The sequence below is a fragment of the Astyanax mexicanus genome, chromosome 16 (assembly GCF_023375975.1).
Source record: "Astyanax mexicanus isolate ESR-SI-001 chromosome 16, AstMex3_surface, whole genome shotgun sequence".
Lineage (NCBI taxonomy): Eukaryota > Metazoa > Chordata > Actinopteri > Characiformes > Acestrorhamphidae > Astyanax > Astyanax mexicanus.
This window is the reverse complement of record NC_064423.1, coordinates 27,511,874-27,532,861: the sequence shown is the minus strand read 5'-3', so window position 1 is coordinate 27,532,861 and position 20,988 is coordinate 27,511,874. Positions and strand designations below refer to the sequence as shown.

General features: G+C 38.7%; 1 protein-coding gene across 3 annotated transcripts in view; it reads right to left on the bottom strand.

The window, feature by feature from the left end:
• Positions 1-20,988, bottom strand: part of fbn2b (fibrillin 2b) — a 98,103-nt gene that overhangs the window by 49,232 nt on the left and 27,883 nt on the right. For all 3 annotated transcript variants that reach the window (XM_022669855.2, XM_049465481.1, XM_049465480.1), the window contains exons 7-9: positions 16,050-16,247; positions 8,237-8,362; positions 1,824-1,946 (exon numbers count right to left, since the gene is read on the bottom strand). In XM_022669855.2, coding sequence (XP_022525576.2) covers positions 1,824-1,946; positions 8,237-8,362; positions 16,050-16,247 — 447 coding nt within the window. The remainder of the gene's footprint in view (positions 1-1,823; positions 1,947-8,236; positions 8,363-16,049; positions 16,248-20,988) is intronic.

Sequence of the window (20,988 nt, the reverse complement as noted above, 5' to 3'; positions counted from 1 at the left end):
GATTCAATACCAGGATCAACATTCAGCTTGTGAGTCTCTGGCTCCTGGAATGTTATTGAGGAGAAAACACCAGATATATTCCACTGTAACCACTAGAGGACCTGTTTTCAGATCCGCTTGTAGCAGCAGATCCCAATGCAAGCTCAGCTGTTAGCCATCCACACACTGCCTACACAAAAATTCCAGAATTACCGCATCATCTTCATAATGATATTTAGTGAACAATAATTCCCGTTCCCAGTGCTGTAATCTCTTGTTCCGGGTTTGGAAGTAGAAGAAAATCTCTTTCATTTCTGCTGCCAGAAGCAGGATTCCACAAGGCCCTGTTCCACTGGACATACAATTTTCTTAGGTCCAGTTTACTTTCACCAGTTACACACTGACTGCTGTCATTACCCTTGATCTGCATATATATCCACCCACACTGTATTGCTTAATGATGTAAGGCTTGGATGGAGCTGCTCAGGCATGGAAACCCATTCCATGAAGCTCTACACACTGTTCTTGAGCTATCCTGAAGGCCACATGAAGTTTGGGGGTCTGTAGTGACTGACTCTGTAGACAATTGGCGACCTCTATGTGCTTGGTTTTAAACGCCAGAGCCATGGAAGTGATTGGAACCTGAGTGTAATGATTTGGATGGGTGAACGAATACTTTTGAAAATGTAGAAAATAACCATAATGTGGTTAATCATAACAAAATATAAAACAATTATTCCTGTATTTTAATTGTTCTAATTGTTCTAATTACTTACACACTCAGGAAGCTGAAAGCTAATATAGATAGACAGTCCCATTATCTCAATGTGTTATATATTTATATACAGTATCAGTATTGGCAGATGGTAAAAACAGTGTATGTTGGTACCGACCCTCAAATTTCAGTGCATTTCTACCTTCTCCAATAAAAGGCAAATGGAAAAGGAACAATAAAACATACTCAAACAACCCATATCTACCAGCTTACATATAGACAATAAGCCAAGAAATATTAAAGAAGCGTATATAGCTTGTTTTTTGATGAACTCAGTATCAATATTATTATTCATATAGTTAAGTATTCACGTATTTATGTCATAAGATTTTAGTATCCATCAATTAATTAGCTCTCCCAATCAATATCCATAAATGAGGTACATTAAATAATCTGTTGCTTTAACTTCTTCTGCTTTGAAACTTTAATTACATTTTAGTAACTACAGGCCATTCAATGCAAACTGTCTGAGCTGTTATTAAGTTATTAAAAAAACAGGAACCACTGGTGGTTCCACAGAGTTTAAGAGGTTAAGTAACTCATCCGGGACCATGAGTTCAGTCAGGAATGAAAGAGTGTTTTGGAGCTTTTAGGAGATGATTGTGTTCTTTAACACCTGTTAGTGTTTCCCAGCAGATGTGAAGCTGAGTCACACACACACACACACACACACGCCTGAACTTGTAGAGGGTGACCACAAGTTGAAAGGCCAAATGATTCATACAAATCAGAGGAAGAACAATGACCAGATATTACACAGGTATGTGTGTCTGTGTGTGTAGAGATGTTTAGATTATATATTCAGACTCATCTGTGCTGGTGAGGTAGGTGACGGTCAGGTGCATCGGGTCATGAGGAGACAGTGTTAAGTCAGTTAGCGTGTGTGTGTGTGTGTGTGTGTGTGTGTGTGTGTGCACACATGTGCTTATTTGCTTGTGACCTTACTAACACAATCTGCAGTGCTAATGTGCCCTAAGAACAGGTGTGTCTGGTCACAGGAAGTGTGTGTGTATGTAAACGTGTGTGTGTGTGTGTGTGTGTGTGTGTGTGTATGTGTGCGTAGTCTTACCTATGCATCTGGACCCATCTGCACTGCTGACGTAGCCGCGTGGGCAGGTGCAAACATAGCTGCCTGCAGTGTTTGTGCATTCTCCACCATCACACAGGCCGGGCAATGCGCACTCATCAATATCTGAAAAACACACACAAAACAACCAGTGTTTAAAGAGATAGTCTGATAAATTCACATTTATCTAATTCCTAATTCAACCATAATATCTGGCATTTTAAGCTTTAGCTAATAGGCTAAAAAAGGGCCATAATAGAAGCTGCAACTAATTAGCCTGGTGCTAACTTCTGCTATTTAGCAAAGCACAAACTACAAACTACAAACAATCACATTTTTGTCATCACTTTTTTCACTTTTCTTCACTATTCCGATCAAACTCTCACTGTAATGTATTATTTTACTAAAGCTACGGGTCTCTTTTAGGGTCTCAAGGTTGATGTACACCTCTGTACTCTGTAGTTTTGTTTGGTCGTTTAAGCGAGTGTGTACTCTTCTCCTTCCTGCCTGTTTTTCATTGCATTATTATCTCAAGTGAAGGTTTTTAGATTAGCCTTCTTTAGCTGAAGGATTGAGTGACCTTAAATTTGCACTTGCCAAGAAATCACTGCCAAGCTGGCACATTTCTCTTTCCAGAAAACGCCAAAACTGTTTAGAAGCCTTAGCAGTAAACTATAGCTCATATTTCAAAACGCAGTTTGCAGTATTGTTAGCTTAAACTTACTAGTTAGGACTTAAGTTAAAGACTGTAGCTAAATATAGCAATAACAAAGGCTTTCTCTATGATTCTGACGTGCAGATGCATGAAGAAACATCTTACACTGAATTAGAAGCTTTAGCAGTAAAGTACGCTCCTTATTTCAAGACATTAGCCAGCATATGTCATTTGCTTGCTAGCCTGCAAATTACATCAGGTTTACAGGACCAGAAGAAAAGCATGATTGCAATTAAGTTCCACATAAACTTCACATAATGACACATCCCAGCAAAGGCTGAATGCTTTAAATATTAATATACCACAGTTAGTTCTGACCCTGCAATGTGATTGGCTGAGAGATGTTCTACGGTACTCGGCCTGCAGCCTCGTGCCTACAATCACAGCACAGCAGTGCCAATATTACACATTATAGCGCTTCCTTAAATATTAGCACGAAGAAGACGTATAGTTTTAAACCGCTAGACCATGGTGGCTTTACATTTCTGAGGTGTTGTTCTGACCATGTTTTATAGCCATTGTCTGAAATAAGTTTTAACAGGTAGCTTATTAGCTAATACTGGCTAAGCTAGCCAAGAAAAAAAATCTACCCCGCTTGTTGTTGCAAGCATCTACACTTTTTTGCAGAGTGAGTTGTAATGAACAAAATAAAATGGTATATAAATATTTACCTTTGATTTTCATATCAATAGAAAATACCTTACTTGTGTAAAGCAGAAACACATTTTTTATACTTCAGTTGCTTGTTTAGCTAAGTGCCAAACGTGTGTGTGCTCATTTACTTGCTCTGTTTAGGCTTAACAGAATTCTGAAGTCTTAAATTGTCTATGGTGACGTGGTACCACTGGTGTGGGAGATTCTTTTCTGTTCTGATGTTTTGAAGTTATCAAAAGTACAGGTCTTTGCACTATTCTGCGACCACACCAGCGCTCTTTCACATAGCTGTTGTGCTGGTGGATCTGTTCTTGGGGCTGTTTCTCCTCTTAAGTATTCATTTCCTTACAATTTATAACCCCAGGCGAGTGTGTGTGTGTGTGTGTGTGCATTTTAGCTGGAGTAAACTGTGTGACTCTTTGAGAGGTTTCCTCTCTGCTTCTTCAGCAGCTAGCCTCGCTCAGACTTCAGCATCAGCAGGAAAAAAAGTGCACCTTGGCAGAAGGTTTTATGCATGTGAGTGTGCAGTGTGTTTAGATATAGTGCAGACATATAGAGGAGCAGGCATGATGCCATGTCTGAAGCTGTGTATAGTATAATACCAGATGGAAAAACAGATGGATTTTCATAAAGTTCCATTTATTTTACCTATTAGCATTATATTAGACTGTGTTGAGGAGGAGTGTTGAGATGTTGGGGGAAGAGGAAGCCAACATGCATTTTATGAAGCTTTTGAACTGTCAGCCACTCACATAATCAATCAATAACTTTGGATACTATTTTATTTACTATTTTACCTATTTTAGTTTTTTTAGAGACCAGTTAAAAAATGATTAGTTTCTTTGATTTTACCAAATTGAAAAGAAGATGGATGATCACAAGCCATCAAACCAAACTGAACTGCTTGATTTTTGCACCAGGAGTGGCATAAAGTTAGCCAAAAGCAGTGTGTAAGACTGGTGGAGGAAAACATGCCAAGATGCATGAAAATCCAGAATCCAAGGCTATTCCACCAAATATTAATTTCTGAACTCTTAAAACATTATGATTATGAACTTGTTTTCTTTGCATTATTTGAGGTCTAAAATCAAACAACAAAACAACATGTTCATTTAACTCAAACATATACCTATAAATAGCAAAATCAGAGAAAGTGATTCAGAAATTTAAGTGGTCTCTTAATTTTTTATTTTCAATCTTAAAGAGCTGTATATTAGATTTGTATTGACATAAAACTAACCCATTTGCCCATATCTGACTATTCAGGCATTGTAGTACCATCCATTCAAAATGAAGTTATAAGAAGTGTTTCAGCTTGACAAATGTTGGTACATAAATTCACACCAATATAACTGACCCCAGGAAAAGCCAAAACAGTGTAGGATATGGGCTTTTTGAAAAAATTCAAAAGCGTGTGTGAGACTAAGTGAGCTAGGCAATCACAGAGTTTGTCAACCTCACCCTGACTATCGTCAAACAACGATGGTATAAGAGGCTGCTCTGGAGTGATAAAAGTCCAGCTAAGTAAACGCAGTAGAAACATGTTCCTGTGAACTAGCCCAGACTTTAAACTAGCCAGAAAAGACACTGTATGCTAAAGGAAATGACCGCCACCTGGACAAACAGCCTGTGCTACCTCACAGGAGAGTACGCAGTCAGCGCGTCTGCGCTGTCCTTTTAGTCTAAACGACATCCCACATATGGAAATATGCTTCTGTCAGGATTAAGTTCCTTCACAACCCCAAATAGTGACATAAGTGTTGTTAATACAATGAACTGAATGGCCAAATGTTACATTTAGTTTTTAGTTTTATTGTCAGCCTTTTCAAATCCCCTGGGTTGATCTGTTTATCGTTTATCAGCTTTGGAAATTGGGCAAATACTGATTTGTTTCTCTGGCTTGTTGTACAGCTCTACTGACATTCATTAGTCCAGAGATTTTAGGATTTTTCCTCACTCTGGGCCTAATTATGCTCCAGACAGTTTTTTTGCCTGTTACCCCAAATGTAGTCATTTAATCAAGCTTCTTTATTTTAAAATTATTTTAACAGGATAGAGTTGCTAGAAAGTTAGGGAAATTTATGCTTCAATTAGCATCATGCTAAATGCTAAATCATTACAGATTTGTCATAGGTTTCCTGTGTCTCATCTGATGTAGAGGTTTTCCTATGTGAAGTGTAATGCATCATTTTGTATCACCTTCATTTTTAAGAATGATCTTTATAAGTGGCATTGAAATACAGTCAGAAACTAAACCATAAAAGGTAATTAGTTGACGCCAATTCCTCATAACCTTTTTTATAACTTATCATTTGGTAAAAACTGTGGAAATGGGACTAATAATATATTTCCTATGTGAGTGATGATGCATTACACTTCTTCAGCGAACAAGGGTTCGGAAAGCATATATAGATAAAATGAGTATAGGGCCATATAGGGCCAAAATGTGTATAGACAAAAAAGTAAGCAAACAGTCAATAAGTATACAGCAGAAAACAAACATGCTCTAACAAGAGTATAGTAATATAAACCGTATATACTCAAAAAGTAAATAAAATGAATATATAAGGGAATATATAGTCAAAGTAAAAGTGCATATATAAACAGCAGATGCAGTCAATAAGTATATTTAAATAGCAGACACAGTCAAAATCATATACTGACAATAAACCTACAACCAACAAGTCTATACAGCCTGTGCATGTGAGCACCAAAGCCATGGGGAGGTCCTTGTACACTCCCAGAGCACCATTTGTGGTCTTTCCATTCCAGATGTAAACGCTTCTTTGTTCAGATGTTAGCAGCTGGCCTGTTTCCAGCAGCCTGTATTTATGTGAGGAGAATGAAAGAGCAAAAGCGGGGGAAAAAATGAAGTCTAATGCTAACGTGAACAAGACCAACCGCTGTGCCGCTTTTTGCACCGTCACCATTTTAGTGAAATACGGTCAGTTATAAAGGAACTCCACCTACGGTGTATAAATTATTTTCTACATTCACTTTAGTGGTCCTCACATTAATCTTTCAGCACCCCATGTTATACATGTTGTTATGTATTTGTGTGTTTTTGATGGCTGTTTGAAACATTGCACACATTAATGGCTGTAAAATAGAGTTTTAATATCTGCTGCTGGCAGTCAAGTGCCAGAAGGGGAATGGGAAGTATAATGTGCACCTACAAGCAGTTCACCATTGTCTTGTAATTAGCTTAGCTGTTTCACGTAAGCACAGCCCCCATTCCTGCATTTAACCACCTGGGTTTTTTAACCCTTAAGAGGATCTGGCAACCCAAAAAGCCTTGTGGTTTCTTTGAAATGCAGCCCAACATTTTGTAAAGGCTTTAAGGGCATCTTTTAAACAGAGCTGCATTAATCAAAACTCTTTTACAAAGAGGTGCTTCAATATGGATCTTCAATGACATCATTTAAATAACCTTTTTGTATTACCTTCAGAATGATCTTTATTAGTGGCATTGAAATACAGTCTGAAACTAAACCATAATAGGTAATTAGTTGACGCCAATTCCTCATAACCTTTTTATAACTTATAATTTGGTAACAGCTGTGGGAATGAGACTAATATATAAGCCTGGAGTGTATGGGGTTAAAGTAAGAAAGCAAGTCTGACTGTATTTCTCTCTCTGTCTCCACCCTCAGACTCCAACCTCCTCCTGACCTTGATAAAACAGTTGACTCCACAAAGTCAGACAAAGACTTGGATTCTTCTGCAGCCTCTGTTCATTCAGGAGTAATCATATGGAACCAGGAGCATGATTATGGCTGTTAAGGGTTAACTTAATGATATCGATGCTGGGAGACGAGAGTCCCAGAGTTTGCCTGACTGTGATAGTTGAGGTCTAGCTATGCATGTTATCACATAAAGAAGCCAAGTACTTACATTTACTCAATTTTATAACATGATTTACTACAAGCCAAGTCATATCTGCACACTTGCTCACCCACTCGCTTACTCATGTATAGCAGACCGAAGATTTTCCAAAAGTGACCTCTACTATAACTCAAACACTGTGTGCCCTTGCTACCTATGAATTATATACATCACAGTTTTGTTCTGAGACTGATGATGTAAGTATGAAGTTTGGAGCATAATTAGGTCCAGAGTGAGGAAAAATCTAAAATCTCTGGACTAATGAATGTCTGTGGAGCTGCACAACAAGCCAAAGAAACAAATCAGTGTTTGCTCGATTTCCAAATCTGATAAATGTGTGCTCATCAACAGATCAACATAGGGGATTTGGGGAAGGCTGACGATCAGCACATGACTGAATTGTTTCCTACTACGTAGCTGAGACAAACAGTGTCCTATTGTTTTTCATGTTCCGACAGTTCCAAACAATGAAGTTAACCTTGGAAGAAAATCTGTGGCAAGCCCAGACAACCCAAACACCTCAGAAGAACTGTTTGTGTCTTTTTTCCCTAATGTAAACCAGCCTGATCTGTTTCTCTGGAAAAGTGCTAAATACATGTGATTTTTTTTATGTTTTAGATTTTAATGTGAATCATCAAGGTCTAGGGTTACTGGAACTTGAACGTAACCTGTTATAAATAGGAAAAAAAAACAAGTAACATGAGCACCATAGGTTTTACATAGCTCATGTCCTACATTTTGTTGTCCTTTTTTTAAGGTCCACTTCTGAGAGGTTCCAAAGAATGAAAATAAAAACATATTAATTTTTACACAGCCATTGTTCTGTATTGCATCTCACTTGAAAAGAACACTCAAAACTAAAACACTTAGTAAGGTGCACAAAAAAGAGAGCTTTAGGGTGAATGGCAAGGCTAATTATTGTCAGCCTAAACGATTAAAAAAAGCATAACTAAAATGTGATTTGAGTGTCTTCTAGGGTGCCCCTTCTTGCAATGAATTATGACGATGTGCCCCATAGAAAAGGAAATCTCTTAGGCAGGGACCATCTCTTTATGTAGAAAAGCTGCCATTATAAAAATCAGCAGCGGAATGATATATCGTCTTGGTTACAGTGTGTGTGTGTGTGTGTGTGTGTGTGTGTAAGTGTGTGTAAGTTGCTCACCTTCACATTTCTGGTTGGTCTCGCTCTGTCGATGGCCTGCTGGACACTTACACTCATACGAGCCTACGGTGTTAATACAGTTGCCCCCAGCGCACAGCCCAGGGATAGCCTGGCACTCGTCCACATCTACAAGAGAGCGAGAATGGGCTTAATTACCATACAGACATAACACATACACACCCCCTCATATGCAAAACGTATGGACGCCCCATTCAAATGACATGATTTGTTATTTTAACCAGCTCCACCTGTCCTATCATCACAGCACTGTTCAACAGATAATGGGTGCTGATAGATGCTGTTGCATTCCTCTGTACTCCTCAGATACTAAGCCCCGCCCCCATACACTTCGGTCAGGCACTCCCCAAACAATTATTTCTTACATGTGCTGGAAAACCAGCATATTTTGAATCTGTATACTCTTTAATAGAAAACTGCACATATGCAGTATAAGGAGGCATGCAAAAGTTTGCCACCCCTGATCAGGTGTTAGGACCTGTAAATAGATAATAGATGTGCGTACACATAAACTGATCTCTAAAAGGTTTAAAGATGAACAATTTATGCAAGATTAGTTGTTTTTTTGTTTGTTTTTTTTTGAAAAAGGAAAGGAAAGAAGAAATATGCAAATGCTTTGGCACCCCAACAGATTTGAGCATATATGAAGGTTGGTGGTATTTTTGAGTGATGTTATGTTTATTGCTGATGTTACGTTGATGCTGCTTTATACCCTGAACACTATCCAGGCAGATTTTTTTTACATGTCTTTAGTAAAGAATCTTCACTGAGAGCTCTGTGTGTTAAGTGTCATTAAGATATCTTCTGCATTAAGGAACACCTCTGATTCTGACTAAACCATCAGCGCTGCAGTGAATTCACTCTCAGCTTTCATTCAGAAACCCGTTTATCTGCACTCAGTCTGAGAAAACAGCCGCAGCCAAAATAAGATTTCCCCGTTTCAAATTAGACGCTGAAGTGTAATTCCTGGGATTTCTTTTTTTTAAATCGGAGAACTCGACCGTGGAAAAAAGCCTGGAAATCCTGGCAGAGGCTCAAGCTCACAAGAGTAGAACGCTTGTTCAGAGAGGAAATGCTCTCACTGCTGCTGCAGCGTCCATTTCCCCTCCAACACAACTGGCCAGCGCAGCGGTGCGGGCCCTGACCCCATCTGGGTGGAGCCCATTTCTTTCTCTCTCTTATACTTATACTCTCACTCTCTCTCCTATTTTCTCTCTTCTTTGTCCTTTCCCAATCACACCTTTCTTTCTGTCTTTCTTTCTTCATTTTTTTCTTATTGTCTCTTTCTTTCTCTGATTTTCTCTCTCAAACATTCTCTTTTACTTACAAACTCGCTCTCTCTCATTTTCACCATTTTGCTCCCTTTTTTCTTCTCTCAGTTTTTGTTTTTCTGACTCTCAATTTTTTTTCCACTGTCTGATTTCCCTCCCTCCCCTTTGTCTCTCATTTGCTTTCTCTATTATTTATTCTCTCTCATCTTCTTTTCTTCTTTCTCATTCCTCTGTCCTTTCTCTCTCAATCTCTTACTTTTCGACTTTCTCTCGCTTACATTTTCCGATTTTTTCACTCTCTCATTTTCTTATTTCTCTCTTTTTAGCTCACTCTCACTGTTTTTGCTTATATTTCCACTTCCTCACTCTTTGCTATCTCTCCCTTTCGTTTTATTTCTAACTCACTTAACCCCTAACCTATTTTCTCTCTCTCTCTCTCTTTCTCCTTCCACAACGGTCTCTCTCTCTAATCTACCTTTTGTACTCTCTCTTTCTCCTCTAATTACCACAATCTCTTTCTCTCCTTCTCTCTCATCTGTCCCTCGTACTCTCTTTTTCTTTCTCTCTCTAATTATCAAACATTCTTCCTCCTATTTTCTCTTTACTTTTTCTAACTTTCTGGTTGTCTCTCACACTATTTCCATATCGCCATCTCTGAGGACCTGCAGTCTTTTTGAAGGATCTTGAGCTTCAGCTCCTGGGTTGAGCTCTCGGAAGCTTAGGCTTTTTGTTTAGCAGCGTTTTGTTTATTCTGGGCTGTAAGAAGAATTTTGTTGAACTTCTTAATGGGAGAATTGGTTTAGTCTGGTATCTGAAGGGCAGGACACTGATGTTATTAAACTGTTTTAGGCTTTAGTGAAAATGTGCGTCAGAGTTTAGTTTCTCGGGAAGGTTTGGGAGGAATTGGTGTGGAGATGGATGATTTACAGCTAGTATTAACATCTTCTGTGATCTGATCACAAATGATTAGTTTTAAGCACATGGATTAAAAGAGTCATGTCTGTTTAGAAGTTTGGTTGCATTTCAAATGGCTGTGAACTCCCTGTGTAATATACCTGAATTATTAAAGTGACTAGCATTAGCGATGCACCAAACATTTGATAACTACATTGTAATTATTTGGCCAAAATAATGTCAAAAAGCTGTGTCTGAACAAATAATGTGTACAGTACATATGTTATTCTGAATTTTACTTTCAGACAAATGTTTCAGTTTCAGCAAAAAAACTTAATTCAACTGAACACCGATAGAGTATACAGTATATGTGACTATATTGACTATATGTGCCTCGTTGACTACTTGTGATCTAGTCACATCATATGTTAACACCAGGTGCAAACAAGGCCTATAAGATGGGTGACCAAATGTTTCACTTGTGAATCTATTTGACGGCTAGATTTTTAAATCTTTTCCATTTTCTAATAAGCTTTCTTAAATGTAGGGTGTTGCCAACCAGCCAAAGCTAATCAGTATAATAAGACTAGTATTAAAACTTGTTCAGATTAAAATGTGTATATAATACAAATGACAACTATATCATGATAATTTTTTGCACATTTGCAAGGAAAACACTCTCTTAACTTTCAATGGATGCAATGTAAAATTCATTTTGGAGCATGTCTATTGGCCCATTCATCTTGATATTTCTATAATATAGTATAGATGTATATTATGAAAAATACACTGCATGTTCAAAAAAAAGTCTCCACCTGGATTTATCCAAGTAAATTATGTGGTGTTGCTTCAGTTGGGTCAGGTCTAGGTTCAGCAACAGTACGTGCTGAAAGAATGAGGTCAGCTGACTACCTGAATATACTGAATATAGACCAGGTTATTCCATCAATGGATTTTTTTATTCCCTGATGACACGGGCATATTCCAAGATGACAATGGCCGGATTTATGGGGATGTAATAGTGAAAGAGTGGATCAGGGAGCATGAGATCATCATTTTCACACGTAGATTGTTCACCACAGAGTCCAGATCTTAACCTCATTGAGAATCTTTGGGATGTGTTGGGTGGAGAGGGCCTTGCACAGCGTTCAGGCTCTACCATCATCAATGCTGCAAGATCTTGGTAAAAAATTAATGCAACACTGGATTGAAATACGTTACAATCTTGTGACACTGCAGTAGCTTATCGAAACAATGCCACAGAGAATGCGTGCCGCAATCAAGGCTAAAGGCAGTCCAATGGAATATTAGTGTGTGTGACCTTTTTTTTTTATCAGACAGTGTAGATGACACATTCACCTTATATAAAAAAATTAGGGCTTCCCAAAAGGCTAAGAGGATTCCCCGCTGCTTAATAAAGAGTCGTGTTGCTGTAAACTCCAGGACTGTAGTCCCTGTCTCACTCTCCTAACACAGACCTGAAAGAGCTGGCATTATCAAGCAGAGCTTGGAGAGAGTGGGCAAAGCCTGGCGCTCAGAGAGCAATCCTCCGGCTCTGAGCGCAGATGTGTGTATATGCTTTGTACTCGGGCCAGGCAGACTCCTCCTGGGTTTTGGGGCCAGACTTTAAGCACTGTCTCTAAAGGCTGATACTCAGCAGTCCGTCAGGGGGTTTGAGTTAAGAAGAATCCTCTGGAATTTAACTGACTTTAGGGGAACACTTCACTGGTTTTAAATTAACCTCTATCTACTACATCAGTAACCTGCTGTCAGTCACTACAGTGTGCGAGCTAGAAGCTACCCGGGACTTTAGGAAAAACAGAAAACCTATTGATTTAAAAAGTACACATTTATACAAGAATGAAATGAGGCAAATTCTAAGTGACAGGTGTTTGGAATGGGCAGAAATTAAAGTATCTTGCCTACACTGTTCTTGTAGAGTTTTGACCACTTTTAAGCACTGTATAAATGCAGTACTGGTTATTTCTGGTAACTTTATAGTCAGCAGGTTTTCAATTTTACACAGGAAAAGAAATCTACACTGTTTTTAGTGCTAATCAACTGCTCCCGTCATATTTAGCAGATAAATGTTAAATTAAAAAGCGCACTAGTGTTCCTAGATTACATTTACTTTTAGGATTTAATGATTTTCTGGTACCCTATAAAAAATTTACACCATCTCTCAAAGAAAAATCACAGATTGACTGCTTAATTTCCAAGTAGATGTGAGTTAGAGATGCATGAAGGAATTCATGCATGCAACTGCCCATTGGCTTCTATTATGTATTATGTATGTCTAATAAATAAGTACATATAGAATGCTTACATATATGGACATATACATTTATATGTACCTAAAGAAACAACAGTAATGTTATGTTGTATGTATATATATATATATATATATATATATATATATATATATAATTCAAAAAGAGAACCCTTCAACTAGTGGCAATATACATACAACTCCGGCTACTATGTACCTGAAGAAGAATTGAGAAAGCAGTGTTGCTACAGCTACATTCATGCTGATTTTCTCCATTAGAGAACTCATTCAGAATTCATTCAAAAAATTCACATCATATCATGATTATGTTCAGGGTTAAGGTAACGGTTAGGTTAAGTTTAGCTTTAGGTTAAGTTTAGTTTAACTATAGGGCCAGATAATACGTTTCTTTGTAACATTCTCTGTTTAAATCTGTGTTGTATCAGTAATCTGTGCATATTTCTATATATAATTGTATTACTACCTTTAGTACACATGGTAAAAATTGGGAAATGGTCCTTTAGTCACATCTGTACCAATTCCTCCCGAGATCAGGCTGTGCAGAGGATGTCGATTAGGTTAAAAAGTGTCCTAGCAGTCCTTTAAGAGCAGTCTAAAAGTGGTCAGGTTTGAGTTTGGAAAAAAGCCACAGGAATCTGACTGACTTTAAAGGCTTTTTCTTCGTCACTGAGCAGTGGGATCTAATGGAGTCTCACAGTGCTTTTTATGAGCTCTGAGATGCAGTCTGGAAATCAGCCAAACCTGGCCAAAGCGGTGACGTGGAAACAAAAGCTCTGAGGGCAAGGCGATGCTGTCTCTCAGAGCTGAAGCTAAAGGAGCGTGCAGGTTATCTCCTTATTTGATCATTTCACTGCACGTAAATCCCTCAAATTAGCCCAAAGTAATGGAGGGTTTTGTCACTTGTGCTGTGTCATTAATGCGACAGCACTGACCCTCAGGGCACGAGTCCAACATGTCCATACAAACACTTCACTATCAGCCGGCATCTACGCATTCCAAAGCTTAACATCTCCTAGCCTTGGGGTATATACCTCTATATAGACCCTCAGGAGGTCGTCTGAGAATTAGGAATAGCATTTCAGCCATTTTGCTATTTAGGTACATTTAAATACCAACAAATGTCTCTGAATCTGAGAGCGTGTGCTATGTTTTTTATGAATAATAATGGAAAAGAAGCTTGAGCATGTGCTTAGTATCAAATTAGCTATTAGTTTTAGATTTTTTTGCTACTTTCTGAGAGCATGTTTAATTGTTCTAAAAAACGGAAAAACAGCATTTGCTAAGTTTTGCATTAGCTAGTATATAGGCCTGTCACAATAACATTTTTTTGTGAACAATATGTTGTCCAAGAAATTATTGAGATAAATGATATTGTTTGCATTTTAAGATTTAAGACTATTCAAGACTAATAAATGGCACTAATATAATGATAATATCATAACAAAGGAATTACACCCTTTTAAAGACAATAAACTTTCCATTCCTGTTCAAACACCTAATTTTGGAACCCGCAAAAAGTTCCCAGCTTGAATCAAAGTAGCTTATAGTAGGTTCTTCAACATATATACATATATACACGTTGTAAAGTGCGGAGGCATGGGACCAATGGGTCCGCCTCATACCATGGCATGCGGCCCGGTCTGTCCCAGCTGGCCCACATTGGACTGGCATAAAGACCCTGCCTCAGCCTTCACTCGAGAGATACGCTGACAGTGAGAGGAAGACTGAAGCAACACAAACCTAAGAGACACTACAGTTAAGCAACTAGAGCCACACTGGGCCGTTACTATGTTTCTTTAAGTTTGTTTTGGGTGTTGATGGAGGGCATTTTCCCTAATAAAGGGTTGTTTTGAGTTCATTCACTCCCTGTGTCTGTATCTCTCTGTGCTTCTGCACTGCCAGGTCACGGTGGCCATGCCCACAGTTACAATATATGTGCATCTTGTAAGTGCAAACACAGTGAACAATATCACGATTATTAAAATGATTGAGTTCATATCCATTTATTGAATGATAAGTCGATAATGTAATTACTGTGACAGGTCTTCCAGTATAGCATATTGAAATGTATTGTATTGTAGTGTATTGTATTATAGTATATGTATTATATTTTAATTGCTGTAAAATAATCTATACTCCATGCTAATGCCTTGGGAATTTCCTGCTATTTCAGAAGCTTAGACTTTTGTTTATCCCCTCCCATTTAATAACTGCTGCTCGTCCTGGTAATAGTGCATCTGTGAAAGAGGCTAAACCCTGAGTCAAGTTCAGATTTTTACATATTTAAATAACCACACCCTTCTCTGCTGAAAGAAGGGGAGAAATAGCTCTGATTTGGACGTGACCAAGCAAGAAAAGCGCTGTTTACCTTAGAGAGGTCACTGCTACGTGGAGTGTCGCATATTGATACTGCTTCACTGCTTAGTCTGGACAGTCACTGTGCCAGACAACAAGGAAGAGAGACGGCTATTTGCTCAGATGCTGCCTGGAATGTTGATGTGGCCGAGGTGAAACTCAGTTCACATCTCTCACTCTCACTCTCTCTCTTTCTCGCTCACTGTCTTTATGTCTTTATCTCTCTCACTCGCACTCTCTTCTCTCTATTTTCTTCTCTATGAGTTTGCTTTCTGTGGTTTAGGGCTGTTTTACAGAGTGCTCTATGAGGTGTCACTGGCTGCTACTGCTGTTTGCAGACAGTGAAAGAATGTGCTGCTGTTGTGGTTACAAATGCAATTCCTTATACTTATCAGCTCGACATTCGGCTGATTAGATTAGACTGCAGCATTGAGAAATGTGCAGTCTGCTCACAATCTGAAAGAATGAGTATGACAATGTAAAGGACTGAATCTGAATGACTAGATGACTGAATGTTAATCTGGCAGTAGCCCTATAAATTGTTTCAAAATTTCATGATTCAGGCTGCACAGGTTAGATTTTCATGGGAGGTATGCAAGGAGGAAACCACTACTGTCAAAAAAAAAGATTTAGATCTAGATATATCTGTCCAAGGCACATTGTTCCAGAAGCAATCATCACACACCAGATACTTTGTGAATCTTTGTGAATCGTGTGGGCTGCTCTTGAGGTTGAACTTGCTAGAAAGCTGTTAAATGGCTAATATCTTATTGTAGGTTCATCTGCATCTACAGCCTTCATTCTGGCCATGGTGATCACTTCGACAGTCAAGAGCAACCCAAATGTCTGAGGTATAAATAAGAAAGGCTCCTCCTAAAGCATCTCTAACCAAGTTTTAATCATGTGCAGCTTTTTAAAGCTATTTTTTTTCTTGTGTGATTTTAACTCGACTAGCTGTGTGTCTATAGTGGACATTATATCTGACCTTGGCAGGCTCCACTGCGGATGTTGGGGATGAATCCTCTGCGGCAGGGATGCGGCTGGGCAGGACACACCTCACAAGGATGACCCCAGGCTCGGCCAATGGTGGCGCAACACAATGTCTTGGTGCAGACGATACCACTCAGCTGGCCCTGGCACATCTGATTGTTGACCTGAGTGAAGCAAGGACCAGTCCGGTAGTCTGTAAGAGAGAGAGAGAGAGATGTTGAGATGTTGAGATATGCTAAGTTATCCATAGTTGCCAAACTTTTTATTCAGCATGAAATAAATATTTTTTATTTATACATGTTATTTAATAGAGTCAATGTCAGCAGAATGCAGTCAGTCATTCACTCTGTCACTTAATTCTTTTGTGCTCATCTGAGATTGATGAATGATTGTGAATCAGAGTGTCGTATCACTGCTTTCTTTGTCTTCAGCTAGTGGCTGTGGCTGTGGCAGATAAAATGTTGGAGAAGCTCTGTTCACACACTATTTAAGACTTTAAACCCTCATTTTAGTGCTTTATGCTATTTTGGCAACAAATGACAGTTTTTACTAATTGGTCACATATTTCTCTTACTAGTTTCTTACAAGTCTCAATTAGCAACATTCAGTGATGAGTGTGGAAACGTGGGTGCAGCATATTTGAAGGGGTCAATCCTAGGGAAAATCTTAATTTTATGAATAATAATGGAAAAGAAGCTTTAGCATTAGCATAGCATGGATTTTCTGATACTAAGAGCATGTTTTGAATGGTTCTCAAAAATTGAAACACATCTTTAACATTAGCTTAGTATTGCTTAGTAATTTGCTAACACAGCATTTATATTGTATTGTATTGTAGTGTATGTATTAGCTAGCATATAGCAATAGAGTAGCATAATAGAGTCACTGTGAGCGGAATCTCTACTAAGAGTAAAATTAGACAAAATAATCTCAATAATGATTTGTTGATGTTGATAAGTTTTTTTATGATTAAACCATCCAGTCTAGTCCTACATATTACTTTCACTAGTGAATATCCACTAAGAATGCTGTGTAGTCTAGAACTGTGCATAATCCCCATCTGGGAAAGTTTAATCACTTCAATTAGGGAGTATACAAGATATTAAGGGCTAGATTCTCCATTACATTAAGAAAAAAGAACAGTTCCATCAAATATGCTCATGTTGTCAACAGTGTAATGGTGAGTATATGCTTGATATGATCATTTTGGCTTACAATAAAGTGTAGGAATGAACTGGATTCGTCTAAGCACGTCATTTTTAAGAGGGTAGAGTCTGAGACTATAGTAAAGCTAACTGTAATGATACAGTTAATACAGAATTGCAACACAATTCTCTAACTACATTAAGTTCTAGATTTATTATCAGATTAATCCTGGATAAAAGATAAATTATCTAACCTAATGATCTCCTCATGCTTGGCAAGTAGGTACCTAGAAAGTTGTGCCCCCCTTGAGCTGTGAAATCATGTATTTTTCGGGGTCTAAGAAAAAACAGGCAGATAAATGTACCATGTTTTAGTACAGCATATTTTCAAAGCTCTATAAGGGCCATATGTCTAACTGTTGTTTATTAAATGTGAGAGATGAAAGTTATCTTACAAAGGGTTTATAGAATATGGTAAGATTTTCTAAACAGATTAAGAATCTTAAATAATTTCTAGTATATTGAGTATATTGAACCCTTCACCTATTCACACCTAACCCCATAACTGAATGTTGCTGAATGAACGGAAACTAGTAAGAGGCATATGTGACCAATTAGCAAAATGTGTCATTTGTAGCCAAAATAGCATATTAAGCCATAAAATGAGGGCTTAAAGTCTTAAATAATATTTAAACAGAGCTACTCCAACATTTCATCAACCGCAGCCACAGCCACTGGCTGAAGACTGAGTGTCATTTTCTCATTACATACCAAAATCCATGATTTACAAAGGAAGCAGTGATACGATACTATGATTCACAATCATTCATCAATCTCAGATGAGCAGAAAAGAATTGAGTGAGAGAGTGAATGACTGCAATTTTAGTTCCTTCCACACCACACCACACTGCCCCTGTGTATGCCTGTTTCAGTGCATTCCGATTCTAAACCTCAGTCTGGAACTGCTCCCACACTGGGTCTCTTTCATGCTCCTGTAATAGGATAACTATATAATGGCTAAGGAATAGTTGGGAACTGTCAATAACGGCCTTTTCCCATGATAAACATGCACCCTGATGGCCGAGGGTTACATAGACAGGAGCTGTGGAGGTATCATGACTATTTTGACTCAGAGGAATTTGATTTGAGGAAACGAACGAATGAAGCGTGAAGCCCAACAGAGAACATCTCTTCAAATAGCCTTGTTCCTGTGCCAGACCACAACGGAGAGAGTTTAATCTCATTAACAGAGCTTCACATGTCAAACAAACTGACCACGGATTAAAATCACCTGGACGCTGCAAAATCCGGCCAGTCCTTGGAGACTAATCTGATCACAGATTTGACCTGATTTCATTAAAAACAGGTCAACTTACAACAACGCAGAAACTTGTTACTATGAGGTAAATGGTTGCGATGTTTAATCCCACACCCATAATTTGTTTACTGTTTATTCACATCTGTAGGTAAAGCCTCCTCATCACATGGAAGGAACCCTTCTTATTGTCAGACATGAAATATCATGACGTGATTTAAACTTCTTGATAAGATTGCAGTTAGACAGTCACTCCACTATGTGCCTAAAAAAGAAATGGAAATTTAAATGAAATCCAGAACTGTGTTTTTTTTTGTAGTGCAGTTTCGCAGCTTTCGAGTGATCCTACAGTCTAACTGCCACTTATCATGTATGAAAAGATCACAAGTTCAAATCTCAGCAAGGGCTGAGCACCGTATCATCGAAAGCCTCTCTCAAACTTACAATAAACTTTAACTCGCTCTGTACTTTATCATGCAAGTCCCTTACAGGCTTATTGAAGCAGGCATTCCACATACCATAAAGAAACCCAACTAATAATAGACACATGCGTTTTCAATGTCCGTGACTATATTGCCTTCTAAAATACAAAGAAAGGTAAATCACATTCATTCCACAGAAGGGGAAAAAACTGCGCGAAAGAAACTAGGTCAAGAAAAGAGAGAGAAAAAGAGAAGCCTCCCCTCCTCTGTATTTCTTTAACTTTCCCGTCCCCTTCCATTCTCTCTCCTTTCCTCTCCTCCCCATTCCCTTCTTCTCTTCTTCCTCTTCTCCTCCTCTCCTCCTCTCCACTCTCGTGTGCACCCCTGACCTGACAATCTTTCCTGGATGATTTGAGTGCTGGAATGTGAGTCGTTCTCTAGCTGGGGCGACCCGCCGGGCTCATCCTGCTCACATCTGGATTTGATTAATAATGCAGGGTTGTGACTATAGAGGAACAAGTTCCAGTCCTGATGCGTCCATCCATATCCCACTCCCCGGTTCATCTCAATTCGTCAGGCTCACTTTTTCTGCACTGCCGTGCTATTGGCTACAGCTTTGATCAACTGCATTCAGAGTGAATATAAACATCGCATCATGGGAAAAGTGTTTTTGGCCAGTAAGACTGAGCCATCTGAGACTGGGATACTCTTGGTTATGGTCCATAAGTGTGTCTGGAACTGTCCAGAGGCAAGCTCTAAAAGGAAGAAAGAAAATGGACACAGAATACTTTGGTGTAAAAACCCTCCATAAAAAAAAACAGAGGACGTTGGACCACTGGGGATCTTGCTGGAATGGATGAGGATGGCATTTGGAGCCTTGTTCATGCTGAAGGAATAGTTACAATCATTGCAAGGCCAAAACTGGACCTTACTGTGAGGTTTGGAAGTGAGAACATTTTTTTAACAGGCTAGACCAGGACTTGGGTCTGGCCAAACACTGCAAGTGGTCACCTCAAGAATTGTCGTAGGAATATATGGACAAAGATCCCAAAAACAAACCCTAAAAGATTAAATAACTAGAATGTCGCTGCTCTAAAATGCGAGATTACTGGAATACAAGGTTTACATGTTTTAGGGTCATAGAATGCAAACAAAATAATACCAGATATCTAGAATATTAGGGTAGTAAAACACCAGAATTCTAGAGTCCTATAGTTATAGAATATAAACTGATTAGAATGTCAGAGTTCTGTAATTCTAGATTACTAGAATACAAAAAGGAATGTTATAGAAGTTCTAGAATGTTAAAGCAATGTAAAAGCAGAGTTTTAGAATGTTAGAGAGTAGAACAAAATAAGAGATCTATATTCCTATATTTTTGTTGAATATTAAAGGACTAGAATGCCAGAATTCTGTAATCTCTGTTGCAAAAGTTCAGTGGAAAAGTTAAAGTAGTTCTATGCCAGGAAGATGAAAACCACAATGTAAGTATGCTGTACCGTTCTAGAACACTTCCATATCCCACTCCCTGGTTCAACTCAATTCATCAGGCTTACTTTTTCTGCACTGCCGTGCTATTGGCTACAGCTTTGATCAAACTTTATTTAGAGTGAATATAAACATCACATCATGAGAAAAGTGTTTTTTGGCCAGTGAGACTCAGCCATCTGAGTCTGGGATACTATTGGTTGTGGTCCACAGTGTGTCTGGAACTATCTGAATGCAAGCTCTAAAAGGAAGAAAGAAAATGGATACAGAATACTTTGGTGTAAAAACCCTCCATAAACAAAAAACAGAAGACGTTGGACCACTGGAGATCTTGCTGGAATGGATGAGGATGGCATTTGGAGGGAGAACTGTCCAGAGGTGGGCCTTGTTCACGCTGAAAGAATCTCGACGACTGAAGAACGTGAGACTGGGCCAGTGGGACCTGCGCCCAGTCTGCCCACCATCTTTTCTTTTGATCTGCTAGAGAAGCATAGCTCCAGGGACTAAGAGCTACAGCCAAAAACACTCCGGAGCTGTTAGAGCTCTTCGGAACGTACCGGGCCA